This window comes from Mytilus edulis, chromosome 3, assembly GCF_963676685.1.
Source record: "Mytilus edulis chromosome 3, xbMytEdul2.2, whole genome shotgun sequence".
Lineage (NCBI taxonomy): Eukaryota > Metazoa > Mollusca > Bivalvia > Mytilida > Mytilidae > Mytilus > Mytilus edulis.
The window spans coordinates 93,205,583-93,216,889 of NC_092346.1; the positions used below are offsets into that span (position 1 = coordinate 93,205,583).

At 32.6% G+C, this 11,307-nt stretch overlaps 1 protein-coding gene across 1 annotated transcript; it reads right to left on the reverse strand.

Annotated features, from left to right (window-relative positions):
- Positions 1 to 782: 782 nt before the first annotated feature.
- On the reverse strand, positions 783 to 10,294 carry LOC139517784 (2-acylglycerol O-acyltransferase 2-like). The gene is made up of 5 exons (XM_071309209.1): positions 10,171 to 10,294; positions 3,323 to 3,816; positions 2,497 to 2,671; positions 1,783 to 1,982; positions 783 to 1,133 (listed from the first exon to the last, which is right to left on the reverse strand). The coding sequence occupies exons 2-5, from the start codon at positions 3,810 to 3,812 to the stop codon at positions 976 to 978; spliced, it is 1,023 nt and encodes a 340-aa protein (XP_071165310.1). The 5' UTR covers positions 3,813 to 3,816; positions 10,171 to 10,294; the 3' UTR covers positions 783 to 975.
- Positions 10,295 to 11,307: the final 1,013 nt, after the last annotated feature.

Consider the following 11,307-nt stretch of genomic DNA (forward strand, 5'->3'; position numbering starts at 1 on the left):
AACATCGTTTAACTACTTTTGCTGCCTCGATTTGTATCGTCTTACTTGTTTGGTAAGATTTGGACATCGGTTAACTACTTTGACTAAATTTTTTTCCCATTATTGTCATTATGTTATTGTGTTGTGGTAAATATTTGTATTTTTGTATTTCATATTTGCTGATGTGCTTTGTCTATACGCCTTTTTGTTTTTCTTTGTTGATATACTTGGTGTTTTAGTGAATTGTGATTACAACAAAATGTTGACTGCTGTAAAACCCTATTTTTGACTTTCTTTTTTATGTCTGTTTGTTGTGTTCACACATCTTTGTCAATATAATGAAATTTGATGCGACTGTCATACAAGTTAAGCTGGTTATAAAACAGTTTAAATTGTCCTTTTCTACATGAAAATGCTAGTACCTAATCAGGGATATAACAGTTGTTATCAATTCGTTTGATTCTTTGGGCGTTTGATTTTGCCATTTGTTAAGAGTCTTTCCGTCTAGAATTTTACTCGGAGTTCAGTATTTTTTGTTATTTTACTTTTTTGTATCTTCTTACTCGTTTAATCAGGTTTGACCATCATTAAACTTCTTTGCCTAATTTACCTTGATTTGTATATTCTGAATTGTTTGATGATATTTGTACATCAGAAAACTTTTTTTCCAAAGTGTGTTACATAGATAAGTATCTTCTTAATTGTTTAAAATCAGATTTGAAAATCGATAAACTACTTTTTGCCTAAGTTTTTGTCATTGCTTTGTATCTTCTTACTCGTTTTATCGAATATGAATATCTACATTAATTCAAATATTTATTAATATTCAAGCATTCTCCTTAACTAGCCATTGTGTATATTTCAATATGAAATTTGCAAAAAGTCGCAAGCTTTTTAAAAGCAGCTAAATGTACGTATCATAAATACAATGTGTACTAAGCATAGCAATAATTCTAAGCATCCTTGACATGGAATGAATTGATAATGGTATGGTAATCATTCTATGAAGTTTAAGTGGTGATCAGCTGGAACGCCATATTTCTCTTTATGTTCTTCAAATAACAGTGTTAATGCATACATATATTGTTTATGTAACTTGTCCAATTGTTCTTGAGACGGACACTCTGTCTTTGGAACATCTATTGGTTTACCAACTGCAAAATAAAATAGAAACGCCATTTAATCAATTCACACATATGTAAGGTGAGGTTTTGTCTTTTAATAAGTTATTCATATTAAGTTATGCTCACGTTAATGAGGTTTGTAATGTCGTAATGGGAATACCTTCATGATGAATAACGAATAACGGTAAAAAAATCTTGCCAAATGACGGTAATTTTTAGTGCATGACGATAAAATTTACACTTTCTTTAAGACGTTAACGAAATCGACAGGTTTTGGCAAATAACGTTTAATTTTTTTCAAAAATAACGGTAACAATAATTAATTTAGAGCTTTGACGGTCTTTGACAAATCACGATAAGGATATATTGACGAATGACGGTATCATTTTAACCAATTTGACGCTAACGGTAGTCGTAAATGACCGTGTGACGCCTGACAGCAAAATACATTTCTACCATCGTAAATGGGAAACAACCAAATAAAAGGATGGTGTTAGGATTCAATATATCGATTTAGGAAGAACGGTGTTATAATTGTTCCACAACATCTATAAATAGAGTTAATATATTTGTTTTATCATTGTTGAAGGTCGTACGAAGTCTTGTCTTCTGCATCCTCATCCTTTGGTATATGTTTCATCGACAATTTTAGTTCATCCCTTCATTTTCATATACTTACAAACTGTATGCACTGGTTTCCTGAACGGTAGAAGGCCAAATGTATAGTTAAATATCCCTCTGCCATGAAATAATGGAGGAGAAAATCCAAATTTTTTTGTCATGAAATTTTGTATGCCTCTCAAAAATGAACCCTCTTTGTTATCTGCTTGAAGGTATAAATCTGTTTCTCCAAATGAATATACAGGAACTAAAGATGTCCTGAAAAATAATAAACAATACAGTCTTTTTATCAACTGAGTACATTTGGAAACCAGAATAATTTTTTTCCATGTAAGTCAATACAAGAGCCTATAACTTAGTGGGTGTCGTTGTCTGTTATATTTGGAGTTTTATTCGTTTATTATTTTCATGTTATTAAGCCGCAGTTGGCTTAATATTTAGCTTGTTTCAACCTTTTTTTCTTGCTGATATCTTTTATAGCTTATTACCAAGGACGATTCATGAATGCCTCTGAGAAAATATACTTTTGGTTTGAAATATGTTCTACCTTTTTTGACAGTAAAATAATGCACAAAAAAGTAACCGTCAATTGTTAAACCTCTAATTAGTACTCATAACTAGTTTATATGTTCAGAAATACGATCAATGTACATGCGGTATCAGTCTAAGAAGTTTAGACTGTAGGCATTAACGTTTATGAAGCGAACATAGCTTTTAAAAATCAAAGCCAAAAGGGAAAAGATTGGTTAAACTAACCTTACTAGTCACATACCCTGTTTTTAATGCTATTTTGATAAAGCCTTTCTTATTTTTTAGTTTGAGGTTATACTGTCCTGGATTGGCTTCTAAAGCTTCTAAAGCGCCACCTACAACAAGTCCCAAGGCTTGGCCAGATTTATTCTTTGTTAATATGTGGGTCATACTGCTTGCAGTAACAGCTACTCCGCCTGAAAATAAAACAAAAGGCTCTTAGTATCTCTTGGACAATTTCGTATGGGCATCGTCCATGTTCGCATAAATATTCATAGACATCGACAGCACCGGCATGATTTTAGGTGTCTGATTTTCAATATTTTTAGAGCTTATATCCAAGTATCTCTTGTGAACGTTTGGTTCATTCAATTTGACCTTGATAAAAAAAGAATTTAAGCATAGTATAGAGGTCACCAGAAGGTGGTACATATCGGTTTCATATCGTTGAACATATAAGTATATGTTTTCAATAAAAAACGCAATTGTTTTTAAAACTGTTTATCACCAAAATGGTGTGGGATTTTTTTCACACTCATCGGAAAATATAACTTTGTAACACTTTAAACAGTAAATTGAATGTTTTGTTATATATATGTAATGTTTTATTTATCTAAAAAGTGTCTTCAATTGAATACAAACGGTTTTCCCACTGTCAGGAATCAAATATAAAAAACAAAATGCTCTCTTATTTTATAAATTGGTATAATAATCATTTACTGCAGAAGTTGCAACATATTTTCATGATGTTTAAACTATAATTTTGATAAACATGTAACGAACTAAATCCATTGACGCACTGTTTATTAAGAACCTGGTATCTTTTTATTTTATTGACCTGCTCTTACCTCCTGCCATGAAATAATCTCGATACAATGGAAACTGAAAGTGTCCCGCTAAAACCATTAAATACGGTGTCAATCCAGGAAACTTCTTACTCCATCCGGTTCCTTCTGTTGTAAAATTTCCAAAAGCACTCACACTAAGTACACCATGAGGATGGAAACCCATAATGTAGTTTTTATTAGGGTCTAACTCAGTTGTTTTGACGATTTCTAAAGGAAAATAGTTTGCAAAATGCGTCCAAATTTTCCACCTCCTTATCCAGTTAATTCGCCTACCACCTCGCTCGCTTCTCTGTGAGTCAAAATAGTAGTACAGGGCATAAAGTAATGGTATGTAGTAGTAATTGGTCGCTATCAATACGTACAGAAACAAAAATAAACATCCGAATCCTAGAAATAAGAACGAAAACGTCCACTGAAAAACCGCAAAAGTTTGAAGGCGTCTTTCAAAGGGCACATCTAATGGTGCGAACTCTATCCCTAGTATCTTCATTATTCTGAAAAGAAAAAGTAGATTTTCAATATGAAAAGCATCTGATCTGATTGACCCTTTTAAGTCTGTAATTGTTGTTGATAGTACAAAGACTTTATCTGTTTTTTTGACAAAACTTAATTTTCTCATATATGTAATAACTCAGAGATTTTTATCGACAACCACTATATTAATACAGGATCTTGGCTAAGGATAAGCTGATGATGGAGAAATTTAAGGTCTATATTTAAATTAGATTGAGATATTAAAAAAAAACGAAAACACGCGATTTAAAGCACCAATATTAGATTACTCGCCATGTTATGCTGAAACTTAATTCACATGCAGTTTTAAGATATAAGGGAATGACAGGGGCGTGTCCAGGATATTTGAAAGGGGAGGCGTAGGATAAAATAGTTTTTTTTGGACCTTTTTTTGGCTTAAAAACATAAAATAATAGAGAATTGCACTAATGTAACGGTTCCTGACTTGGAGCATGTATAGTTAAAGTGCCAGGGTGTGACATTTTTTATGCCGAGTTCCCTCCATTAATTGTCTATGGTATATTAAAATGATTGGATGGATCTTAACAGCAGTAGACCAATAACGAGAAATTCCAAACTCAAGGGTCTAAGGAGTTACTTAACATTTCAATTCCTAGGCCAGGATTTTATGAACGAGAGGCGTGATTACGGTTGAGGGGATGATAGCTCAGAAGCTCCTGAATTTCAACAATTTAGCATCAAATTATGAAGTAATCCCTCTATTTTTTATTAAGTTCGGGTTTCGTTGAACGACACACATGATACAAGACAAATAAACACTGAAGAATAAAGATCTTTCGTTCTGAGTATTGCTTTAATGTGGAAATATACATATTTCTTGTATACATGTACCTTGACGCAAAACCTTAAATGAACACAGAAAAATACTGACGGACTCTCAATTACTAGAGTGGATTCATTAGAACCATTTTACGTGGATTTCTCATGACGTAATCGTCAATAATTTTATCAAAATCAAGTTTAATGTCTTTGTGAACATATAAAACAAGCAGAGCATTTAGGCGATCCTCCTTCATGGTGCTTCTCAAATCATTCGTTTTTAAGGTCTTTTGACGTTGTTTTTTTTGGACATCGACATCTTTGGCGAATTCTTTATCACATCAACAACAATGGATACTAATCGCTTAGTTGAACACGTCGGACTCCGAGAAACGAAATTTTACGGTTGATGATGACCCATCAGATTGGGGAATCAGTATAAAAAGAAATCAGAGTATGTGTTTAATTAATGAATATGATAAATTGCCATTATTCAATACAATACTAGCAGATTATAAAGATAGTTTTTTTTTTTTTTTTTTTTTTTTCGCCCATTACGCCCTTACCTGGACCCGCCCCTGAATGAGTTGATATTCATAAACAGTGCTATGGCTTTGTATAGATGTTTGGGTATTGATTGATTGGTATTGGCTTTACGCCGCTTGAGCGCAAAAAGGCTATATCGCGGTTTGGTGTTGAATTATATAGGGTAACGTAGTGTGATGTGATATGAAGGATGAATCAAATGTTGACTGTTGTCACATCACCTTCAAGATTCCATGACATGCAGTCGTTTTATTACATCAGAGGCCCCTGAGGGGGCCTCGGGTGTATTGCCATCGCCTACTTTTCAAAGATCAAAGAGATGCATATATAATTAGTGTTGGAATAATAACCGACATTATAGACCCGCGGACCTATATAGTGCAGAATAAAATTCCGTATCGCTTCTTTTAAATTCATGTTTTCAATGGATACTCAGTTTTTTTAATTTTGATTCAATTTTTCTTAATGCAAAATTTATAATATGAAAATGTTTTGTCGTTAGAAATATTTGTATATTAATCAAACGATCTTCAATATCAATGACGCGTCGAAAAATTGTTGTTGCGGATGAATACCACGAGTGCGCAAGAGGGCAAGAGCGAGCGTGTAGAAAATCGAGAGGAAATCAATTCATACATTTATACACAGAAAGGTAATTATATTTCAATTATTTGATTTGGAGTCACCTTTTTAAACCGTTTGTAGCATATTTGTCTATAATATTAACGTAGCAAAACCAGGAAAATTTAATCTGTCATAATATTAAAATAAATTATCAGGTCACGTCCCGGCCCGCAGCCATTTTGAAAATACCAGCAGATTGGGTAGGAGTAACAAGAACCTGCAAGGCCTTTAAAGATAAGGTTACTATTTGTGTATTTTTTATAACAACAATTTGTTTTTATAAAGATCTCAACAATTTTTGGAGTTAAATTTCTTTTCTTCGTAAATAACAAGTAGATTGATCACTTGGACACACACACGGAACTATTTTCTGTTTTTAAGATACTGTTTCGGATTTTCGCTCCTTCTCCGACTTAGTTTGTTGCATTAGTATATGTGAATATGTCCCCTTGACTGGAAAATTCGCGGAATTTGTAATGACTTTGACTATGTCTATGTAAGTAATTCTAATATATAATTATTGGTTGAATTTATTGTTTATATATAATAATATTCAGAGAATCTTCGACTTTTTCTTCTTCCAATAGAGTTGGATTCTTTTGAGTGTATAAAGACTCTTGCTCGTAAAATCAAGAGTCTTACTTTACACTGAAATGTCAGAATTTGGGTTAATCACATTTACTGAATTACTATAGATATATTGGGAGAAACCTTACAGTTTTGGAGATATAAATATAGATTAACTGTCCTGTTTTTTAAGTCTTCCTTAGCTTGTAGTATTGTATTATTTTGACCATACATGACATGTATCGCCAAAATTATATGATAATTTGATGACATACTTGTGCTTATCATACTCTACAGCACTATTTAATTTAAATGTGTAACCATATTCATGTCAAATTTTAGTAACTTATATTAGACATTTGTTCACACATACATGCATATGAGAACTTGAATTGAGCAAATATGATTAGTTATATCTATGAGAAATACAATCAGTTAACTTTATCTATGAGCACCCATGAGATCTTAAATTGAGCAAATATGATCAGTTATATGTTGAGTAAAATTTGAGCTAGATCTACTCAATTGAGTTAGATATATATCAATATTGAGACTAATCTAAATGATTATTTGAGCACACATGAGCCTATTTATACTATTGAGAGCAATATTGGGATACTGCATGAGCAAACTAAGCAAATCTTTATTGAGACAAACCTATGAGTGCTATATTTTTTTATTTGTTGTTGACAATTTGTTTTTGTTTATTTAAAAAAAAAAATATAGGGACAACAGAGTTGGTGTATGTGGGTTCGATTCCCACCCTAGGCATTCATTTATATTGGCTGGTGCAAAGCGGGCAGTTTAGCTTAGTGGCCCCACACTGACTCTGTTGTTCATATGTTACTTAAAAAAATTAGGCGGCATCGTTCAGGTCTTGCCATCTTTATTTTTCTATTCGAAAATCAGACACAACAAAACCATTGAATAATTGTGAAAATTATACCACAGATAACTATGGTAAAACTTAAATTGTTTTTGGCATAATTAAACTTGGCTGCCATCCAAGATCTGAAAAGTTTTTATATTGATGAATTATATATATCAGATTTGGATTCTTTTGGTTACAAAACATTTTGGATGGTACATGTAGGTAGGGGCCAAATCTTTATTCCTGAGGCTTAAAGCTTTCAGGTCTGAAAATTGCCCAAAATCATCACATTTTGACCGTAAAATGTACTTTTATGAAAAGAACTCATTTATTGAGTGTTAAGACTTTTGAAATAGACCCAAATTACGAAGCAAATTGAGAACTTTTTGGAGTTTTATAGTTTAGGCTATTTTGGGCAATAAGTGAAACTTGTCCTTTAAATCAGTGGTTTCACAATAACCATTATATTATACTAAGTATCTGTTAGAAGATAGCTCTTTCACAGTACATTGTTAAACTTAAAGATAAATATATACCAACAATGACCAATATTAATGATGGAATGAGATTATACATGTATATATACTGTTTTATATTGTTACATGTACATACATAAATGAAAATTAAAACCAAACTGTTGTCATTATTCATAAAAAAAGAAAAGGGAGGTATGATTGGTATAAATCAGACACCTGTCTGAGCTCTACACAAAATGATGAAAAAGAAATAAAGCTTATAACCATACAACATTTTTACAATCAGAAAAAAACTATACATAAATCAGTTAGAAATAGCCATGAAATGTCAAATGTTAAACAATATATACAAGAAAACTAATGGCCACATCAATGTACAATCAGGATCTCAAGATATACACCAAAAAATTACAAGGCCTGTTTTACAGGTTTCTTACAAAGGACCGACACATTCATAATGGTAGTTGTGTTCTATATGTATAGTGCAAAATGTTCTCATTGCTATACCAGTGGTATCCAAAGTATTAAATCCAGAACAAAGTAAAAAAAACTAACAGTTGAAAAACTATCCAAATGTGATATTCAATTAACAAAAATACCATCATTAGCAAATGGCTATCTACATATAATACATTGTAATATTTACAATGAACCATTTAATAATTAGAAAACAGAACCTACAATGTACATGCTGCTGATTAAAAAAAAAAAATATAATGGATAAATGATTGACTGTGTTACAATAAAACCAAGATACAAATGTAACTCAGTGAAGCTTTTTATGAACATTTAAAGAGTTTGTGTTGACTGCAACAAAAATCTAGAATAAGGGATAGTAATCTTGCTGTGTTAACATCCATTTAATTAGCAATTGATCCAAAAGCTAAATGTTTCAGAAAAAAGACCTGGATACTACTTGTACAAACATTGTTAATAAATGCCATTTGTAGAGCAGGATCTGCTTACCCATCCGGAGCACCTGAGATCACCTGTTTTGGTGGGGTTCGTGTTGCTCAGTCTTTAGTTTTCTATGTTGTTTCTAGTGTACTTTTATTTGTATGCATGTCTTTTTCAGTTTTAGTCATGGAATTGTAAGTTTATTTTCCATTTATGAGTTTGCTGTTCATCTGGTATCTTTAGCCCCAGGGTTTCCCCTGGGTCAATTATTTTTTTCGCCACCTCTTTCGCCAAAACAATATATTTTCCCCCACTTTATTTTTCAATTAGCCACAATTACAATTTATCTGTTTTGATATGATTGTCTTGAACCTCTTTTTCATAGTTCAGTGAGTGACTATATAGCTACTCGAAGAATTGTTTGCTATGTTGATTCTCTATTATAAGTTATATGTTAGCGATTTTTGTATGTGTGCAACTATATGGTCATAATGCCAATCTAACAGTTCTCATTTGACCAAGTAATCATTGAATTTGATAATTCACAAAGTTAAGTTTCCTAGTTCAAGTCAGTATCTCAGATATGATAGCAAATTATATTTAATATTTGTACTATATTGTATGGTGAACATATCTGTCTGGTAGGTATAATATAAACACCTGTCATTTATCAATAATTCAACACAACTTGAGGTCCTCTGATGTTCAGTACTTCAGTACTTTGATTATAATAACGACAATCTTCTATTGTACTATGTAAGAAAGAGGTAAAAATATTTGACCAAAGAAATCTATAAAAAAGATAGCCGTGGACTTTGTTTTTATCGATTAATAATTCAGAGATTTTGTGATAAAATTTTAGCAAAATTATGTCGGATGTACTATATCGGCTACCTGTAAAATTGATTGAAGACCTGATATTTTGACCCTGACTTCACAAACATTCAATGTACTGCACTTCATACTATTTTTAGTCAAAAATATTTGATAATCTGAATATATCTGCTTGTCCTCGGTCATTTATCACGCATGTTATGTGAATGTGAATCGAATGAGAGTTTGTGAATACCGGTACGTTATGAGATAGCAACCCGCACGAAAGGCTTAACCAAAAGACACAGAGTGGCAGACGCGGTCCCCCAAAAAAGCATGCGTCAACATTGCATAGTCCAAATCGCACACAGTAAAAACAATGTGTACAACAGCGACTTTACTAAAGTTAACATAAATTTCCCGAAATGGCAAAACATGTTTCAAAAGATTCAATATTAAACAATCATTGACGAGGTTCCATACATGGGGCATGCAGATGAACATATGTTGCGGGCCCAAACTATTATTCAGAGATATCTACACTGTCCCCTTTTCATGATGCATCGGCCTTTTAATTACTATTGATATTTTGTATGTTCTTTCTTGTTTTTGTTGTTGTTGTTTAAGTCTAGCATGCCGAAGTAAGATGCAAAATATGTAATTAAAAAAGAATGTGATTCAAATCTACTGTATAAGTTTCAAGGGTGTCTCTTAAAAAGCAGAAAAAGCAATATACAATGCAAGTTAATAACTTTACTTACATGTGTGATCGGTTAGTCCTAATTTTATAAATAAGTTGAAGGACTATACACTATGAACAAGGTAGAAAATAAACATTTGATAACAACGATAAAGTACACATAACATGTCGTATTTATATATAGATATCCTCTTGAGGTTAACGACTCAGCCGATTGCCAAGTTTATAAAACCGCGCATATTTGATTTTCCTTAACTCGGAAGAAGTGCGCTTCAAATTTACCGTAGTCCGTACAAAGGGATGATAAATGGCCGCTGTTCTTCGTGACAGTAAACGATACGTACGGAAGTTAAATGCAAGTTCTTTTTTGACTAGAAAGTGTGATAATCAAGCTGTAATTAATAAGTAAATATAATAAAAAAATGTCATTTGGTTTTTAATTTTAATATTAGCATATAGTTCTAATCCCGTTCTCTTTTCACGAATGTGACTGCCTACCGAATTAGACTTATTATCGGGTTTGTACTAACATGAGCAACACAACGAGTGGCACATGTGGAGAAGGATCTGCCTACCTTTTCGGAGTACATGAGATCACCCCCAGTTTTTGGTGGGGTTCCTGTTGCTAAAGTCTTTACTTTTTTCTATGTTTTGTGTACTATCATTTGTCTGTTTGTCTCTTTTCCAGATAAGAATACTAGTATTCTAGTTAATTTACTTTCACTAATGGTAAACGTTGGCGAAAGCAATCTTGATCTCTCACCAGAATTATGAAGAAGCTTTGAGCAACCAGATTACTTTAACATTATCATTTAGTTTTAAAATAAAACTTGGGGAAAAGTGTACATCTTTTTAAACGGCTGGACTATAAAAAATGTGAAAGTATTGCATTGCTATGCAATCTGATTAGATTGATTGCTATGTTTCTTATATTGCCAGCATGTGTAAAAAATATCCGTCAAATCCAATCCAGACCCGTATTATAAGAAAAATAACATAAGAGTACACAAGACCACACAAAACAACAACTATCTTCTCCCGAGATGATAAGCCTTCACTCAAAAACTACCACTGTCCAGTGATCCCAGACAAAAATCCTAGGGTGAACCAGCTCTTTAAAAGTCTAGATTAGATGATCAGTGACTGTGGTGGGAGAGGCGGTGGCAGAGGTAAACGTTACCAGCGCATAAGGACGAAA